Genomic DNA, 22,073 nt, shown 5'->3' on the forward strand with positions numbered 1-22,073 from the left:
TTATGGGTATATATTGCTTGAGAACCAGAATATTAATATAATCAAATTAACTCTTTATTCTTTTTATTCACACACACACACACACACACATATAAACAAATTCTTTTTAAAATCAAAAGAGATAAGTTAAGCATTTAACAAAAAGTCTCCGAACTTTCCCAGTCCCATGAAGTGTGTTTTCATTGTTTCTATTGCTATATATGACACAGATGATAAAACGGAAATTCAACAAGGCCTGACTTCAAGGATTTACGGTAAATTGAGAGAAGGGATCATCCGATAATCCTATCCGAGCCAGCCCGGATATTCTAGCTGGCAACAAATCCTTCATGTTCGAAATTCCAGGGATAAAACTCAACTACATCCTCTGTTCCTCTGGAATACATCGCAATAACGTCGAAGGCTCTGTTTGCGCCCCCTGGCGGTTCATACAAGTAGACAAGCTTAATCTATTGCATCCCCGATATCAAGGGGTTACGCTCACGCACGCTGCAGAGAGCGTAAGTGGGCGTAACCCCTGGATATCGAGGATGGATCTATTGGTGTGTATCACAAGCATCGTGAGGCATCGTAACGGTAACACTGAAGGGCTATTGATTTGAGTGGCGGCGCTATGCACTCTTAAAGGGACAGGTGGCAGACTAGCAATTAGTCAGTTTTATCGTTTAAACAGAAACCACTCAGATATATTTCTGTGTGCATTCAATCTTATCATAACATATTCCAGGGGTGCAGGGAACGGAAGTGAGTATAACCCTTGAATTTCGAGGATGCAAATCAAACGGGCCGTAAAAGAAACATAATTGGGAGTTTGGAGAACGACAGTCTAATGTTGAAATATTTGAATGTATCCTGAAACGTTTTCAATGTCTGTTTTCCTGATTTTGCTTCGTTTTAACCCCTTCTTTAACATATCAACAATTTGTGACATTTATGAACTATTATAGATAGTATCATATGCTTTGGGAGCACTGGGAGCGTCGCTAATGGCGACATTGCTTACACTCCTTTCAACTTTTAACACTTTAAGTGTGTGGTGTCGAATTTATAAACCTTATGTTCGAAAGCTGTTTTGACGAATTATCATTCATAGTAGTAAGACATTTTGTTATTTGGATATATTTTGCATTGTTTTTTGCCGAAGAATTTTCCAACACTTTCTAAGACATGTTTGTGGGAAATATACATTGACATAGAATGCTGCAGTTGGTTTGACATGTAAAATGACTTTTATTGTAGGACTAATATTGGAATTATATGATATATTATATCCGCAGCCTCACATAGGTCAACAGGGTACCACCAGGGTAATGAACTCTTCCAAATATTGAAGATAAATACAATTATTACTGAAATCCGTGGTCTCACCTCACTCTTTAATTTTGCAAGGGAATGACATGAAATGATATAAAACTCGCGTAATCAAGTAATATTTACTTAAGATAAAAATATGTAGCGATCCTCTGATCGATAAGATCATTAGATTATATTGCCCATTAATCTTGTCAGTGTCAGTAAGCCCAGGGGTTATTGAACTTTACAAGTGCACAGTAAAATAATCCAGTTATATGTAGGTCCAAACTCTCTATAAACAGAATATTTGATTGATAAAAAGATGTCACGTGTATGTAGCCGTTATAGAATGACTGGGTAGGGTATATACTCGGAGAGATATCGTTCCTTGTGTACTTGTATTACCAGTCGTTCTCGTGCTGTCTCGTTCCTTGTGTACTTGTATTACCAGTCGTTCTCGTGCTGTCCACAGTGCCCTGTACACCATGGGTAAGAAGACCTGGAGGTGCAGTCTGGTATGTCTGTCTCTGGGACTGCTGTCAGTCATTGTCGGAATCGTTATGATACCGCTACTGAGGATATACATACAAAACATGATAGCAAAGGTAAGTCTGGAAACCAACGTCAACACCTTGGCACATACAGTAGGACATATTTGTTACGAAAAAGTATACTGTTCCCCAATTTCAAATTAAAATGAATATTTACCAAATTGAGAATAATCTTGTATAAACCTCCAGTACGTTACTGTTCTTTATAAACATATCGTTAACTTATGTAAACGTTTACTCATCCACCCTATATGGAGTTAAACGTGTGCCTTATAGTCTCCTGTTGCACAGAAAGAGCACAAATCAACACTGTGTGTTACTATATACCGGGAAACTCGCCCTGCGAAAATTTCGTCCTTTACCCATGATACAATTTTCGCCCCATTTAATTTCACCTCTCACATTTGATAACTTTGTTTGTTGTACTGTTTACTGTTGATAGTGATATTTTCGGTATTGATGCATACATCCCAGTATTCAGTGTTCTGATAGCGTTCACCTTTAATCGTGATAATTATATGCTGTCTACATCGAATACCGTAGGAGCTGTCTACTCACATGGTTTCGCAATAGACCTATGCCTAATCACATTGACCGATATCACATTGAACATGTGCATATCAAACTTATATGCCTAATTAAATCAGATATACTTATATTCAATTTGTCATATTTTAAGCATGTGCCTATTCACCTTATATCAAGTTGAAAGTATTGCATCATAATATCGAGTTGAACATGTGATCGTTTACGTTTACATTCGCTTGAGATCAACATGTGCTCGTTTACATTCGCTTGAGTTGAACATGTGCCTGCTCACCTTTTTTCGAATTAAACGTGTACCTGTTCACCTTTATCGAATTAAACGTGTTCCTGTTCTCCTTTATCGAATTAAACGGGTACCTGTTCACCTTTATCGAATGAAACGTGTACCTGTTCACCTTTATCGAATTAATCGTGTACCTGTTCATCTTTTATCAGTCGAAAATAATTTGTATACCTTATATCGAGTTATATAATGTACCTGTTTACGTCATATTTAGTTGAAATTGTGCACGTTCTTCTTATATCGAGTTAAACATGTGCTTTATCACCTTATACAGAGTTGAACATGCCCATATGCGTATTAAGTTGAGAATGTTTCTGTACACATGATCATACAATGTTTATAAGACACAGTACAACCACGACAGTCGTTACATATCTTTATCATTCTGATCAACTTTTACAAGTTTTAGTTGATATGATAAATTGTGTTTATAATTGGATATAAAATGCAGAACCTCAACTCTAAACATAGCCCTTACACATATCTGGTTTCATTCTTGTTTTGGAGTTTTTTTGGTTGCATTTTAGGGTCCATTCCACATTCAAAATAAAACCGGTAAAAAGCGGAACTTTCTGGAAGTTCATTATGATTAGATCCACTTAGCACATCTTTTCCGACTTTGAGTACTGAATTGATACAATTCAATTAAATCACCGACTCCATATTGTATTCAGGTGATCGCACCGCTTCACTCCACAGAACCGGGCATATAACACAGACAAAGATGTTCTATAGAAGTAAGTTGAATGATGTCTACACAGTACTTTTTGTTATTTGATGACAGTTTGAAGACAGGTTTCAAATAAACGCTAAATGCACATTGTCTATATCTTCCAGTTCTCGTGATAGTTTTGTATCGCAGCATCACTCACGATACACACCCCTATTGATAACATCTGGATAGAAACTAGAATCTCACTGTCAATTCCTTACTAATCTTCAACATAGAAAATGTCGATCAACAGAACAACATAACAATAAACTTATGTCAACTTATATTAATCATTCTTGTTGACCCGGATGTAAACGTGGAGCGAGTCTTAATGTGGAAGGAACGCGGAGAACCGAGCCGTCTTTGTGATAAGCGAATGTACTAACTTCCATTTCCTATTTCCTCGCATGGTCGGCAATGTATATTTTCTTGTTGTGCGTAGTCACTGTACGTATAAAAATAACAACAATTGTGACATATTTGAAGAACATTCTGTAACGTGCTTGACGTCTTAGATTTTTGAACGATTACCAATTATGATGCTCAATAGTTGGATGCACCAGGTACAATGTGACATAGTCAGCAATACCTGAAATTGATTAAATCTAGCACGAGGAAATACAGGTCAGAAATTCTAATCCGAGGTTTGCGTAATTAGGCTTTTTTCAATCTATATTTAGTATAGTCATATATGCGCAATGATGGTTACGTCACACTAGGAAGTAGATGTAAGGAGCTTCAAAGTCTCTATGACAGACGCTGGTGATCCCAGGATTACCTACATGTAATGTGAATTGTCAAATGACCGGCTATGCATGTACAAATACAATTGATTATGATAGGTTGATCAGCCTTTATGAGAGATTACGGCTGAAGGCAATGTTATAATCCCTGTACATCGATGTGGGTATGGGGTATAAGTATAACCTAGCAAAAGGACATCATATCAGTAGGTCTAGAGGATGGCTAGAGGACGGCTAGAGGATGGCTAGAGGACGGCTAGAGGATGGCTAGAGGACGGCTAGAGATAGCTAGGGACAACTCGTGTACAGCTCGGGTACGACTGAGAGCGAGACAGAACGACAGAAAACTTCCACACGACCATCAACACGTTATCCACTCGTGATTTGTTACAGCAATCAATAGATTAACATTACCTGCACTAAGATATTATTTATACTAATTTTCTTAGAAACTGATATTATTTCAGCTAAGTATATTTTAAGATTTATAGTTAGTTTGCAGAAGATATTCAACGCTATAAATCTAGCAAAAATTATCAAACACGAGTCAGTAAACAGTTGCTATTCATTTGCAAAGTACATTGTACACAATAAAATGGAAAACTATTCAGGGACAGAAAGCTGATGATTAGGAACACTTCTAAAAAAATCCCCTGATAACCCAAAGGTCAAAAGATATGGACTTTGTTCAACTTTGGTCAGCCATGAAAAAGTTGTACATTGTACTGTTGGATAAAAGTTGATTTTCCTTATTTCTCCTACATATCTTGACAGTTATGTTTCAATACAAACTGATGATATTCATACAACACAAAGTTTTTATCTCACCTAGCCCGAAGGGCCAAGTGAGCTTATGCCGTCGTCCGTCCGTCGTCCGGCGTCAATATTTTACTTTAAACAACTTCTTCTTAATAACCAAAAGTCCCAGGGTACTGATATTGGGCCTGTAGCATGCTTGGATGAAGGATTGCCAAGTTTGTCTAAATGAATGACCTTCACCTTTTTTCAGGGTCACAGGGATCAAAGGGTGATGATATTTGGCCAGTAGCATGCTTGGATGAAAGACTATGTTCAAATGAATGACCTTCACCCATTTTCAATGTCACAGTGGTCAATAACTGTTAAAAACGTTAAATGGCTTGTGCTATATAACAAAAAGGTCTAGGATAATGTTTTTTTGCCAGAAGCATGCTGGGTTGGAAGACTATAAACTATGTTCAACTGAATGTCCTTGTTCAACATTCAAGGTCACAGACGTCATATGTTTAAATCTTTTAATGAATTCTTACATTTCAATTCCTACTCAAGTTGGACTCAATGCAACTACCAAATGTAACCCGTTTCATTTGCCGATGAATTTGACCAGATTAACATTGCCTGTGCGTATGATTTTGCGAAGGGAGATAACTATTGACATGTTTAAACAAAGATAACACTTGATGAGATTTTTACATTTTTATTGAAGCAAAAAAGAAATTGTTTAAACAACCGAAAATGAGCAATCAGCAAAAGAGTATCAGCTCACGGTTGCTAGCGGTAGTGACAAATCATGAACTGCCCTAGAAATTGTCACTCCAGCTACCCATTCTGCTTTGTGCAAGCAACGTAGATCCACAGGGGTTCGTTACAAATGTCTGAAATACACATATCATAATATAACTGATATGGGTCACAGCACACATAAACATACATACATTTGTGTAAATTTCAGATACTTGTAACGAACCCTTGTGCAAGATCCATGCGGTACCGTCTTTATGGCATATCAAATGTTTCTTCCTTTCAAGCCATGTCTGGTTTCCTGTCTAATTTAACATTTAGTTACTGCAGCTTCACATTCCAGAACATGTAGAACCTTGAAATTTAGCGCCTCTCCACTTCGAGCAAGTAAAAAGATGGCTGCCGTAGACTCGCAGCCGAGCCTGTGCACCGCGTCTAGACATTTTTCTTCCGCGATGACGCATCAGAAAATTTGATACATGTATCTTATTTATTCATCAACAAAAATTCATTATGACATTTTAAATAATGTTGTGTAATTTGTTTCTACATAATTTGACTGTATTGAACTATCGACGTATACCATCATGTTGTATGGTGGTCCTTCAATGAGTTGACGGACTATATTTTACATTACGTCAATACGTAGACTTTCACATGCTCCAGAACCCGAGACAATTATTGAAAAAAACACGTTGATTGAAATATAAGGATTGGATCTTGAGTTGAACACTGGGAACAGTTGTACACTTCAAATTAATTATGCTATGCTACCTTATGACACGCTTATGACCATAACAAAACATATCGAACATCATATAAGACAGGAAAGGGGATATTTCCCTGTCAGACCGTGATAGCGACAACGGAACTCGTCCATAGTCTTCAACCAGCATATAGAAACCTTGTGTTGTAAGTTTGGCCATCAGCAGTCGACATCTATCCTTGAAGTCATAATATTACAGCAAACTCGTAATAAATTCATAACAAACAAGTCTGCCAACAGATCAAAGAAGGCACGAGTTGGCAGAGGAATGACTATAGTGTGCAGAACTCAACGAAGATACTGTCCACATGAAACTCAGTCATTGCATACTATTCTATCCATTTTTGCCTTCGTTAAGCTTACTCGAGTGGTTTACATCCATATATTTATATCACCGTTCGTATTTCTGTTGACTTGACGGAAAAACTTAAAACACAAACGTTCCAAAGATGCAGGTTGATGAAGACTTTTGAAAAGTTTTAAATTCGCAATCATAGGACAATACGTTATTTGTGTGTGTGGTATGAAGGTCGATTTATTTTAATGATTAACATTAGTGTGCCTTGTCGTTTTGTCGTCAATACCTCAGTTCTCGGTATGAAGACTTCAGATTACTTGGTTTTAACCATCTTGACAAGACCGGTGTCGTAAATCAAACAGAAGACGCTTTCTCTTCCGGAGCACCTGGTCTTATTCTCCTTGTACCTTTTCAATGGTCGTCATGTAAGCCTATCATCTGTCGTATTTTGTCCTAGTTTTATTGGTTTTGAGTTCGAATTATAGTTTTGTTCACACTCGTTATTCTCTTGTTGTTTTTCATATTTAGTATAAAAAATGAAAACATCTACATACGTACATGTATGGAGATGAATTATGTCATACTGAAAAACTTTATATGAACATCCTATAATGTTTTTGTGGTAAATCTTGGGAATTAACATTAAATCTGCAATGACGTTCGTTGCTATTTATTGTTAGCGAAAGTTGGGAAAACCCTTTCAATATTTAGATCAGATTGATGTTTGGGTATCGATTGGTACACTATATATTAGTATTGACTCTGTACCAACTGGTGTTTTGATAATTTTAATTTAGTATAGCATTGAATTCCCTCTGCAAACAATCAACAAATCGAAAATAAATTCGAGTTCCGTATTATCAGCTTTCAGGAAATTGCAAGATAAAAAACATTTTACTAAAATCTGAGGCACCCGACTGTCCGGACATCGAGATTAGTAGCTGTTTCAAATATAGGACCGTCAAACTTGTTGAAGACGTTCTTCCAATGTGCTTAAGGGACATCCTTACGCAAGCTTCGCTTACTGTGCCATTTTTTTGTGTCATTCTTTTGTGCCATTTAAATATATTTCGCCGAACTTGATTTTCCGGTTTAAGTGTTTTATCTGCATTTAGTACCGTGTCATTTATGCTTTGAAGTTTATTAAAATATGTTATAAACCAAACTGTTAAGCGATCTTTGCAGTTGTCTAGATAACTTGGAAAAAGGCTAAAAAGGTAGATATTTGTTTCAAGATGGCGGGGTACTCATCTTGATCAAATGAGATGGTGAACAATTTAAAAAAAATAGCTCTACGATGCGTCCATATAGTGCTGGTAATAAATCGAGTTCTACGCTACATAAGCCTCACCTTCATCTCACAGAATGCATGGCTGACCGCCAGCACGTTACACAACATATACAACAAGGTAGAGTACACTGATGTGTCAACTGTCAGCATACCATCAACAAGATGTTATCTTCTCACTTCAGATTGAGTCTGTTTGAATTAGGTTATCAGCTATATTAACATACGACAGAGAACACAGTCGACAGCCAACAGTTGATAATAAGTGTGAGGTCTGTTGAAATGAGCATTTAACGTCAAGGAAGTTGCTACAAAATTTATGGTTCGGTTTTCACAACCACATATATATTTATATTGAAAGTTGACACAAGTCTACAAAACATCCAAGGAGAAAGCCATTTTGTTCCTTGAATGTAAAATAAAACAATAAAAATAATCAATTATCACAGAAAAATTCAATCCTATTGACTTGATTACGATCAATATTATTATTAATTCATAAGATAAGAAAACAGATTGTCTGATTGCAATAATGACCATGTAATTGTTATGATTTTGGCAAAAACATTTGCTTAAAAGTGTACTATTGTACATACGCGTACAGCGAAGCCGAATCGACATTGATTTGTAGACAACTCGTACACATTTTACACCTTTTTGTACACACGCTTCAATGGTTACTTGTGTGATGAAGGTGACAGAGTACATACCGTACTAGTCATTGGAAAGTCGTATATAAACACTTATTAATTGTGTTACAAGAATCGTTTCTTAACTTGTTAACAAACTTTTGCACGAGATGAGATTTCGACCATACCATACTACACCAGATCTAACATGTATGTGACATCGATAACGCTTTGTACAACATCTTCATAAGATCTATAACGTTAAAGTAATATTGCTACGCTGTGTGTAATTTCTGAATGTATTAAAAATAGAGGTCGAATTCTCCACTTTAAGCAAAGTTGCTATCGAAGATCAGGTGAACACATGTGACACTTTTTTTTATATAAATAACTGTTATCATGCATGTGTCATTTGTTAAGAACACGTGAGTCGGGTGTTCAGCGGTCAAGCTCCATAGTGATGTTACATAATGCAATTTCAAGTAGCACACCTATCTTTGTAAATCATTAACGGAAAGCCTTCAGTGGTAAACATTGAACGGTAGATTTACAACGAAAAATTGATATTATGCGCTATTTTGATATTCTATATTAGTGTTTTGTATTTTATCCAAAAATATAAAATACATATAGTATCGGCGTTCCATACACGTTTACTCTCCTAATCTAATCAGTAATTATCAAATAGTGACAGAAACCATGATAATTTAAATAAAAAGCATACACAAAGACGGGAACTTTTAAGGGGGAAACAAAGTGTATATTTCACGTAATTATCTACAGTTCTAAGCATTACTTACACTGTACCCTGTTCATCGCTAGGAGTAAGACCAACTTTCTTCCTCATTAGGTTTTCGCAAGAATCTATTCATCAGTATATGTTTGCTCTATTCCGTTCCTTGCTGTTTGTGTGTCCAAATCCCCCCTAGATAGGTGTTCGGCCAAGAAATCTGACAGAATTCGACCAGTAACCTAGTGAGGTTGAAAGTGTTATTGAATGCTTCAGGGTATTGCAAATTATTAGGAATCTTACAGATATGTCACTACTATCAAAGTGTGTCCATAGTGTCTTCTAACGTCTGGTGTGCCTAAATAATAAATTATACAGGCTGGCACCCCTAGAACAAATTATGAGAATTGTTTTGCCCTTTTTTGGAACCTACGTAAATTCACCAAGTCACACATGTGTGATATTTCATCATACGATATGAATTTCCAAATAAAACACGTGTTACAGAAAATTTGTCTCGGCGAGAAATTAGTTGTTCAATTTAGATAGGTCACCATAATTAATTGAATTGTGTTACGGGATTTTCATCATATTTCAAAGTCATTTGAGTAATGATTTTGTTGTTTTTGTTTTATCAAAACAGGAAGTTACCCTGGAAGAGGGGACGTTTGTATACAGAGCATGGAAGGAACCGCCTTTTCCAATATATTTTGAGTTTTATTTCTTTGATGTAATGAATCCAGAGGAAGTATCTAAAATGAATAAGAAAATAGCTGTCATCCAAAGGGGACCATACACATACAGGTGAGGAGTTTACATTTGTATTAAACTATACCCCATACCCCACTGTAGTACCTAGTATAAATAGCTGTCACCCAAAGATACCATACACATACAGGTGTGGAGTTTACATTAAGATTAAACTACACCTCATATCCCACTGTAGTACCTAGTTTAAATAGCTGTCACCCAAAGGGACCATACACATACAGGTTTGGAGTTTACATTAAGATTAAACTACACCTCATATCCCACTGTAGTACCTAGTTTAAATAGCTGTCACCCAAAGGGACCATACACACACAGGTGCGGAGTTTACATTTATATTAAACTACCCCATACCCCACTGTAGTACCATGTATAAATAGCTGTCACCCAAAGGGACCATACACATACAGGTTTGGAGTTTACATTAAGATTAATCTATACCTCATATCCCACTGTAGTACCTAGTATAAATAGCTGTCACCCAAAGGGACCATACACATACAGGTGTGGAGTTTACATTAGTATTAAACTTTACCCTATATCCCACTGTAGTACCTAGCCTAGATAGTAATCGTTCATTAACCGCAATGCATTTACTCATAAATGAATATTTTCGTTGGAATTAATACCGGCTTGTTATCCCATTGGACGAAATCAAACTGGTTGAAGAGGCTATACAGTTATGTATGTATTATATGTATGTTAAAACATGCTTGATTATTGCATATATAAAAAGTAATAAATATAATTAAATTAATTTGAAAAATATATCTTTTACCAGTATAATACAAGACGATGCTTGTGTTGCACCATAACTGATAGATGACATATTATTACGTTTAACAGGGTTTGTAACATCTGTCGGTTTTAGCTCACCTGGTCCGAAGGACCATGGTGAGCTTATGCCATACCGCAGCGTCCGTCGTCCGTCCGTCAACTTTACCTTTAAAACGCTACTTGTCCTGAACGGCCAAGTAGATTTTTACTAAATTTGGTCTGGAGCATCCTTAGGCCAAGGGGACTTTTTTGTATAAATGGTGGGTGTGACCCCCCTGGGGCAGTGGGGCGGGGCTGAATAGGGGAAATAAAGATAAAACCTTTAAAACCCTTCTACCTTAGGGATTAAGGGATTTTATTCCAATTTAGTCTGGAGCATCCTTGGGCCAACGGGACTAAATGTTGTATAAACAGTGGATGTGTCCACTGGGGGTGAGGGTGGGGGGGGNGAGGTAAAACCTTCAAAATCCTTCTTATACCGTAGGGATTAAGGGATTTTATCCTTATTTAGTCTTGAGCATCTTTTGGAGAAGTGGACTAAAGTTTGTATAAACAGTGGATGTGGCCTCTCTGGGGGGCAGAGGGGCAGGGCTAAATAGGAGAAATAGAGATAAAACCTTTCAAATCCTTCTTCTACCGTGTGGATTAAGGGATTTTATCCTAATTTCGTCCGAAGCATTCTTCGGCCAAGGGGACTCAATTTTGTATAAAGGGTTGGTGTATCCCCCCTTCGGGACAGAGGGGCTGAATAGGGGAAATAGAGGTAAAACATTAAAAAATCCTTGTTCTACCATATGGATTAAAGGATTTTATCCTAATTTAGTCTGGGCCGTCCTTTGGCCAAGGGGAGTAAATTTTGTATAAAACGTGGGTGTGGCCCCCTAGGGGCAGAGAGGCAGGGCCCAATCTGGAAATAGAAGTAAAACCTTAAAATAATCCTTCTTCTACCATAGTGATTGAAGGATTTCATCCCAATTTAGTCTGGAGCATTCTTGGGCAAAAGGGACTCAATTTTGTATAAGCAGTGAGTGTGGTCCCCCTCTGCTGTAGGAATGACAGAATTTTGTCCAAATTTGGTATGAAGCATCATTTGGTGAAGGGGAACCAATATTGTATAAACGGTGTGCCTGACCACTCTGGGCGCAGAGAGACAGGCCCAATAAGGGATATAGAAGAAAAGCTTTAATATCCTTTTTCTTCTGTTGAAGGTATTTTCACCATATTTGAACAGTTGCATCCTATTGGGATATCAATTTTGTATAAATCGTGAGTCTGACACCCCTGGGGCCTGAAGGGTTTGGCCCAATAGGGATAATATAGCAAATTCTTTTAAAATTCTTCTTCTGTAGGAATGACAGGATTTTATCCAAATTTGGGACGATGCATCCTTAGGTGAAGGGGGACCAATTTTGTAAAAACTGGGGGTTTAACCCCCTGCAACAGAGGGGCGGGCAAAATAGGGAAAACAGAAAAATGGCTTTGAAATCCTTCTTCTACTGTAGGAATGACAGGATTATATCCATATATTTGGTCTAAAGCATCCTTGGGTGAAGGAGAACTAATTGTGTATCAACGGTGGATCTGACCCCTCCTTGGGGTAGAGGGGCCGGGCCCAATAGGGGAAACATAGCAAATTCTTCAAATTCCTCCTTTTCCTGTAGAAATGACAGGATTTTGTCCAATTGCATATAAACATAAACCCTGACTAACCATGTAATACATATACAGCAACATCTGACTCTTTCAACTTCAATTTTGTTCAATGTTTATGATTTAGAGAAGAGATACAATGTATTCGTGCTGTACGCACTGGAATGTATTATATGTTTCAGTACATATAAATATCTATGCTTATGCAAATAATTAACCAGTCGAATTATATTTGACAGGTTTCTTTTATTCCTACGAAGCAGTTACTTTTTAGTGTGTCAAATTATCAACGTGTAACCGACATTCCCGAGTTATCATGAATATCGATGAGCTTTCAAACACATCTCGTATCAGAAATGTATTTAAGACGTCATAAACTGATACAAATTGGAAAGGTATCTACAGGTACAAATTGGGAAGATATGGACGGGTACAAAATTAGAAGGTATATAAAGGCACATATTAAGAAGGTATAAACAGGTACAAATTGAGAAGGTATATACAGTTAAAAATTGAGATGGTACATAAAGGTACACATTGAGAAGGTATGTACAGGTACAAATTGGGAAGATATGGACGGGTACAAATTGAGAAGGTACATAAAGGTACACATTGAGAAGGTATATACGGGTACAAATTGAGAAGGTATATACAGGTAAAAATTGAGATGGTATATACGGGTACAAATTGAGATGGTATATACAGGTACAAATTGGGAAGGTATATACAGGTACAAATTGGAAAGGTATCTACAGTTACAAATTGGGAAGATATGGACGGGTACAAAATTAGAAGGTATATAAAGGTACATATTAAGAAGGTATAAACAGGTACAAATTGAGAAGGTATATGCAGTTAAAAATTGAGATGGTACATAAAGGTACACATTGAGAAGGTATGTACAGGTACAAATTGGGAAGATATGGACGGGTACAAATTGAGAGGGTACATAAAGGTACACATTGAGAAGGTATATACAGGTACAAATTGAGAAGGCATATACAGTTACAAATTGAGAAGGTATACACGGGTACAAATTGAGAAGATATGTAAAGGTACACACTGAGAAGATATATAAAGGTACAAATTGAGAAGGTATATAAAGATACATATTGAGAAGATATATAAAGGTACAAATTGAGATGGTATATACGGGTACAAATTGAGAAGATATATACGGGTAAAAAAATTGGGACGTTATAAACGGGTACAAAGTGAGAATGTGGATACGGGTCAAAATTGGGAAGGTATATATATAGGTACAAATTGAAAAGTATGTACAGATACAAATTGGGAAGGTATATACAGGTACTAATTTGGAAGTTATATAGAGGTTACACAAGGAGTGGTTGTTGATTATGGTATATATTTCACTCGAGTTAGTTAATTTTCGAAAGTTACAAAAGACACGACCTTTAGCGCTGTCATTGTCCAAAACCATACGCCTGGGACGTTTCGTCGTGAGGTTCTATGGTTGACGTTTATAGTGAGAGTTCCGCCATAGACAGGCCCTCCAAATATTGAAAACGGGACATGGGAGAATGAAATACTTTCCGACACTGTTACAGATCTTGTTTGGGTTTCACAGAGACATATATGTTATCGATACGTCTCTGGGTTTTAGGCCTGGACACGCGACGGTATGGCGTCGAAACGATATCGAGCGTCTGTAGCAATTTTGCCTGAAACTAGCGATCAAATCTTTAAGCATCATCTTCTTTTGGTATTGCCTTAATAATCCCCTGTCCCCATCGCATAACCTCACAAAAGTCACCAACATTTGCCGGATGTTACAGCAGACGACGTAAACAAAACAGCACGCGGCAAAAAGCGCGTGAAAAAAGTCGTCCGGTCAAGGTTCATATTCTCGACCAATCAAAACCACGGAAGGTCATATACAACGTGTGGTGTAGAACTCCTATTTATTCGACAGTCTATGATCTGAGAGTGGAATAACACAGCGTGTTGTGGTAGAAATATGGGTACAAATTAAGAAGGTATATACAGGTACAAATTGAGAATGTATATACAGGTATTAATTGGGAAGTTATATAAAGGTACAAATGGAGAAGGTATATTTACGAATACAGAAATCAATAACAATTGTTACAAAGTGTTCACCACCTGTTTAATAACAGCTGATTCATCAACAAATTATGGATGAAAACGGAATCACTGACAATGGTGACTTGTTATATATATTGCGTCAATTTTTATCACAGCGTCTAGACAATCGATAACGGTGCAGGGGTAGGGGTCTCTGACGAACAAACATCGTTACGATAAACTCGGCCTGAAGGACTTTACAAGTGTAGGTCTCTGACATAAACATGTAGACCGGGAAGAGCCGTAGGGCAACCGGGAAAGTCTGTTGGATAATAAATCTCATACCGCAACACCCGCTTAATAGATACGTCTAATGACCAATGAAATCGGTTGTATATTAATGTACACGACCAACTGATGGAATCGAAGAAACGTGCATTATAAAACAGGCAACTAAAGTGTTTTCATAAAAACAATGAATTTCAAGTCTAGCCATATTATGTTAAAAAAGATAAACATATATTTTACATTTACAATTAAATAGAATATATTGTAAGCCTAGTAGTTATGTGTTCATTATTTACACACTACATTACATTATACAAACCAGTTACATTAATTGTATACCGTTACATTGATCATACTTCTATACACACAGTCCTACTAGTTACATTAAGTTATATACATACACATGTACCACTGCATTACATTATACCTATACGTGCGATTATAATACATTGTAGTTCTATTTTTATATGTTCATATATGTTGTACTACTACATTACATTATATCGATCATCTTTCTATACACACAGTCCTACTAGTTACATTACTTGTATATCATTACATTGATTATCCTTCTAGACACACAGTCCTACTAGTTACATTAATTGTCTCCTATTACATTGATTATGATTCTATACACACAGTCCTACTAGTTACATTACTTGTATATCATTACATTGATATCCTTCTATACACACAGTCCTACTAGTTACACTAATTGTATATCATTACATTGATTATCCTTATATACACACAGTCCTACTAGTTACATTAATGGTATATCATTACATTGATCATACTTCTATACACACAGTCCTATTAGTTACATTAATTGTATACCATTACATTGATCATACTTCTACACACACAGTCCTACTAGTTACATTAAGTTATATACATACACATGTACTACTGCATTACATTATACCTATACGTGCTATTATAATGCATTGTAGTTCTATTTTTATATGTTCATATATGTTGTACTACTACATTACATTATATCGATCATCTTTCTATACACACAGTCCTACTAGTTACATTACTTGTATATCATTACATTGATTATCCTTCTATGCACCCAGTCCTACTAGTTACATTAATTGTATACCCTTACATTGATCATACTTCTATACACACAGTACTACTAGTTACATTAATTGTATATCATTATATTGATCATACTTCTATACACACAGTCCTACTAGTTACCTTAATTGTATATCATTACCTTGATTATCCTTCTATACACACAGTCCTACTAGGTACATTAATTGTATATCATTACATTGATCATCCTTCTATACACACAGTCCTACTAGTTACACTAATTGTATATCATTACATTGATTATCCTTCGATACACACAGTCCTACTAGTTACATTAATGGTATATCATTACATTGATCATACTTCTATACACACAGTACTACTAGTTACATTAATTGTATATCATTACATTGGTTATCCTTCTATACACACAGTCCTACTAGGTACATTAATTGTATATCATTACATTGATTACCCTTCTATACACACAGTCCTACTAGTTACACTAATTGTATATCATTACATTGATTATCCTTCGATACACACAGTCCTACTAGTTACATTAATTATATATCATTACATTGATTATCCTTCTATACATACAGTCCTACTAGTTACATTAATTGTATACCCTTACATTGATCATACTTCTATACACACAGTACTACTAGTTACATTAATTGTATATCATTATATTGATCATACTTCTATACACACAGTCCTCCTAGTTACATTAATTGTATATCATTACATTGGTTATCCTTCTATACACACAGTCCTACTAGGTACATTAATTGTATACAATTACATTGATCATACTTCTATACACACAGTCCTCCTAGTTACATTAATTGTATATCATTACATTGGTTATCCTTCTATACACACAGTCCTACTAGGTACATTAATTGTATATCATTACATTGATCATCCTTCTATACACACAGTCCCACTAGTTACATTAATTGTATATCATTACACTGATTATCCTTCTATACACACAGTCCTACTAGGTACATTAATTGTATATCATTACATTGATTACCCTTCTATACACACAGTCCTACTAGTTACATTAATGGTATATCATTACATTGATCATACTTCTATACACACAGTCCTACTAATTACATTAATTGTATATCATTACATTGATAATACTTCTATACACACAGTCCTACTAGTTACCTTAATTGTATATCATTACATTGATCATACTTATATACACACAGTTCTACTAGTTACATTAATTGTATATCATTATATTGATCATACTTCTATACACACAGTCCTACTCGTTACATTAATTGTATATCATTACATTGACTATCCTTCTATACACACAGTCCTACTAGTTACATTACTTGTATATCATTACATTGATTATCCTTCTAGACACACAGTCCTACTCGTTACATTAATTGTATATCATTACATTGACTATCCTTCTATACACACAGTCCTACTAGTTACATTACTTGTATATCATTACATTGATATCCTTCTATACACACAGTCCTACTAGTTACATTACTTGTATATCATTACATTGATATCCTTCTATACACACAGTCCTACTAGTTACATTAATTATATATCATTACATTGATTATCCTTCTATACCGACAGTCCTACTAGTTACATTAATTGTATACCATTACATTTATCATACTTCTATACACACAGTCCTACTAGTTACATTACTTGTATATCATTACATTGATATCCTTCTATACACACAGTCCTACTAGTTACATTAATTGAATATCATTACATTGATTATCCTTCTATACACACAGTCCTACTAGTTACATTAAGTTATATACATACACATGTACCACTGCATTACATTATACCTATACGTGCTATTATAATACATTGTAGTTCTATTTTTATATGTTCATATATGTTGTACTACTACATTACATTATATCTATACACAGTTACATTGTTGGTAATACATTTATTCATAAACATATACCAAAACTTCCATTTTACTATTATACAGCACATAATTAGTTACTTTTCATCATATACATTATGCCTCTACATCACACTATAAATGTACACTCCGTCATACATGTTACATTTCATGATACACATTTATAACTCTGTATTACACAATGCATAAACACACTATCAAAATAGTGTCATTTCATGATACACATATATTTTTATGTAATTAAATTCATTTTTTGAAGTAAAATATTACTTATCCTCCAAAAAGTCAGTCCTTTTCCTTAATAACAATTTTGAAATATTTTCAATTGCATAGAAAAATATTACTGATTATTCAAAATTTAGCATATATTTCAGGAATGAATACTTATTCGAGGCATATACACGCCATTGTCAAGGGAGGAGCAATGGTCAATGTCAGTTAAATATCGGGAGGGAAGTTTTAATAGAACTGTGGTATATCATCATAAGTGTTAACGATTTGCATTTCATCTCCACATTTACGGTCCACCACACAACAATATTATTGTTTATATACATTTTACATTTTACAACATAAAAAAGCAACAGTACAAAAGCAACATTTTAGCAACAGTGAAAAAAAACATTGATGCAGAATTAAATCTTATACATAATTTCCATTGGGTGACAACCAACAGTCTGAAATGATTGGAGATTTTTCAGCAAAGTTTGAATTTGTATGACGGAAAGACCCGAAAAGTGTCCGATAGGAAATCATTCGCGTGTACAATTTGTTCGTGTTATGTACTCTCTTTGAATAAATCTGCTTCGCTAGATGTCTTACAAATAAAGTAAAGATCGAGACGAGAACGTCAACAATTGGGCCATAGCATTCATAGCTTATGTGACGGACATCTGAATTGAAACAGAATTGCTATGCAATAACGCAAAAAGCATTGAATATGTATGTTTAAGTCGAATATCGGTACGTTATCATACTTTTAGATTTGCCAAAATCGATTATTTACATAACCTGAAAATATCTAGGTAACCTAAACCATTTGATAATGACAAATATCTTATGTCATAATAGATAAGATATAATAAAGTTCTTGGTACGTCTACAACAGACGTTTCCTAATGCATTGATCTATGCGTTATGAAGCAAAGACGCTTTCTCTTCCGGAACGCCTGATTTCGTATTACGATTTGGTTAACACATTGATGTTGTCTTGTTATTTTTTAACATTGTGATTGATTTTTTTTCATTTGCAGACTAATTTCGATAAAAGATAACGTCACTTTCAACGCAAACGGCACAGTGTCCTATCGTGAACCTGATACGTATGTGTTTGACCGGTCAAGGTCAGTGGGGCCAGAGTCCGACACATTTACAACGGTCAACATAATTTTACTGGTCAGTACCAACCCATCACTGAGAAATTGAACATCCGATAAAAAAAATAAGTCATAGAAATACGCAAATGGAATACATATTATCTAGAATATCAACATATTACACACAATATACTAGTATATATTATGTCAACATTGAATACTCAGGGACCTTATTTAGGGGTGTTTTTGTTTTGTTAAATATTCGTAATCATCGTATAGGCATTCATTAACAGCTTTTGAATAACATGGTTTTATTTGACAATTTAATCTAATCATTTTTTTGAAAATTCAATTGAAAGATCGCTATTTAGCCAGCTGATGTCCTCATCTTTATGTAATACCGAATGTGCTTTATTTTCAGACAATGTTCAATACGATCCGGTTTGAGTATGAATTTATCAAGGTGATGACAGAGTTGTTGGCAGATTCTGTAGATGACAATAAACTTTTCATTCGTCTTTCTGTCCATGACCTGCTTTGGGGTTATAACGACACTATCCTACACAAGGTCAACGAAGTTTTGCACGAGCTGGACATTCCGTTTGATGACCAATTCGGCTTTTTCTATAAGGTGAGTTGTACATACCGTGCAATGGAATTGGGTGAACTTGTAATTTTTTTTTTTATATGGTATGCAGTGTGATACATTTTTAGCAATATCTGTTCGTCTTGACGCTAGAAATCTCTCATAAACATGTTTACTTCTAATATTTACCCCCTTCGGAACTTGGATTCCCACGTATTTTGGCAATGCTCACTATTTAGATATACAACTCTTTGAATATGATACAGAAAAGGAGGGGTTTCGTCTTAATCGTCGGTTAAGGGTGCATTGTTAAAGCCAAAATCGTCAGATTCATTTCGCTCTAAGAATTTAGAGGAAGCCCGTGGTTAGTAGCTCTCGTATAGATATGTTACCTGTAAACTTTTCACTTTCCACTCGCCATCCAGTTCAAACAACGTCGCTGCTTAGGTAACAACTCATAACCCACCGAGATGGGAGTTAGAGTAAAGCACACTGAGCTTACTACACACCTCATACAGTTAATGCGTTACGGTAGTCTAGTGGTAGGACGCCGGGCTCGTGACCGAAGGGTTGCGGGTTAGAGTCACGACGCGACACTGTGTTGTATCTTTGAGCAAGATACTTTACTCCACTTGGTCCAGTCTACTCAGCTGTAAATGAGTTCGTGGTTGGGTAGTGCTAGAATTGTTGAATGCTAGCTGTGAGCGCCGAAATGGCTGTAAGCTCCCCAGGGAGTTGAGAACGATATTGGTTGGTTGTAAAGGCCCTATATCCACGGATAATAATTTGTGAACCGCTTTGAGACGACCTACGAACTAGGTTGTGATAAAGCGGTATATAAGAACTTCGAATTACTATTATTTAACATTCAATAATAATGCTGTTTCTCGTTAACCATTTCCGACGTACGATCATTGCTCTTAAAATGACTTGGTGCATTCACATTCCTATATTAAATTTAGCTACATACATTCAGTATAATGGGCCTCTTTTTATATTATTTTTGTGTGATCGTCTGCTGGATAACCGAACTATTCGGTAGTGAAGCGGACGTAAAACCTATCAATCAATCAATCACTCAATCAATCAATCAATCAATCAATTATTTTTGTCTTGCAGTTAAATAACACAGACGACGGAGTCTGGACTGTAGATTCTGGCAAACGGGGTATAGCAAGTAATTTCGACATTCGGTTTTGGAACGGTATTAGGTGAGTGTCTTAGATATCAGCTACAAATCTGTGGTTTATCCCCGGTACATGTTTCATCGAAAAGCAATGTAACTAGTCGAGCAATGTAACTAGTCGAGCAATGTAACTATAACTAGTCGAGCAATGCAACTATAACTAGTCGAGCAATGTAACTATAACTAGTCGAGTAATGTTACTAGTCGAGCAATGTAACTATAACTAGTCGAGCAATGTAACTAGTCGAGCAATGTAACTATAACTAGTCGAGCAATGTAACTAGTCGAAGAAATATATCCGATTTTCAGTTATTCTCTTAAATGTGTCGTCTTCAATTTTAATCCCGAAACGGACGAGGAAGCCGGCCTGAATGACGAAACAATGGAAATTGTTCCTACTCATTGTAATGTGGTGATATATATCAGGAGACACGGTAGTCTAGTGGTAGGACGCCGGGCTCGTGACCGAAGGGTTGCGGGTTCGAGCCACGGCATCTTTAAGCAAGATACTTTACTCCGCTTGTTCCAGTCTACTCAGCTGTAAATGAATACGTGTTTGGGTAGTGCTAGAATTGTGGAATGCTAGCTGTGAGCGCCGAAATGGCAGATCCAGCTGTATGCTCCCAAGGGAGTTGAGAAAGATGTTGGCTGGTTGCAAAGGCCTTATAACCATGGATAATAATTTGTGAATCGCTGTGAGACGACCTACGAACTAGGTTGTGATAAAGCGGTATATACGAACCTCCAATTATTATTATTATTATTATTATAAAGAAATGTTTGAGGTTTAATTGATGACGTCCTTGTGTTTTAGCAAGTTGAACTACTGGAGCACAAACGAGAGTAACATGATAAACGGTACTGGTATGTATACAAATACGTATCACATTTGTATATTTGTTTGTATTATAAATGCAAACTGGGAAAGACGTTTTGATATTTACAATGGGAGGGGATTTTTACTATGACAATTACCATAACTAAAGACTTTTTACCCTGCATCTCTGATTGTTATTGATCTGCGTAAGTACCCGAATATGACGAAAATCAAGTCTGGTTCGGAAAACACGCAGTCTTTCGAAACAGCACGGCTCGTATTCATGAAACCGTTCTCAGGCTCAGAACTAA

General features: G+C 35.9%; 1 protein-coding gene across 3 annotated transcripts in view; it reads left to right on the forward strand.

The window, feature by feature from the left end:
• LOC110441456 (lysosome membrane protein 2-like) overlaps positions 1–22,073 on the forward strand; it is a 42,725-nt gene that overhangs the window by 9,308 nt on the left and 11,344 nt on the right. Inside the window, exons 1-7 of one of the 3 annotated variants that reach the window (XM_021484607.1) lie at positions 1,842–1,898; positions 3,348–3,410; positions 9,983–10,143; positions 19,111–19,252; positions 19,595–19,804; positions 20,879–20,970; positions 21,760–21,809. In XM_021484607.1, the coding sequence (XP_021340282.1) occupies positions 10,073–10,143; positions 19,111–19,252; positions 19,595–19,804; positions 20,879–20,970; positions 21,760–21,809 (565 nt within the window). In that variant the 5' untranslated portion in view covers positions 1,842–1,898; positions 3,348–3,410; positions 9,983–10,072. Of the gene's footprint in view, positions 1–1,765; positions 1,899–3,347; positions 3,411–9,982; positions 10,144–19,110; positions 19,253–19,594; positions 19,805–20,878; positions 20,971–21,759; positions 21,810–22,073 lie in introns of those variants that run through there. The other 2 variants (XM_021484606.1, XM_021484608.1) reach the window with 2 other exon arrangements.

The sequence above is a fragment of the Mizuhopecten yessoensis genome, unplaced genomic scaffold (assembly GCF_002113885.1).
Source record: "Mizuhopecten yessoensis strain PY_sf001 unplaced genomic scaffold, ASM211388v2 scaffold715969, whole genome shotgun sequence".
Lineage (NCBI taxonomy): Eukaryota > Metazoa > Mollusca > Bivalvia > Pectinida > Pectinidae > Mizuhopecten > Mizuhopecten yessoensis.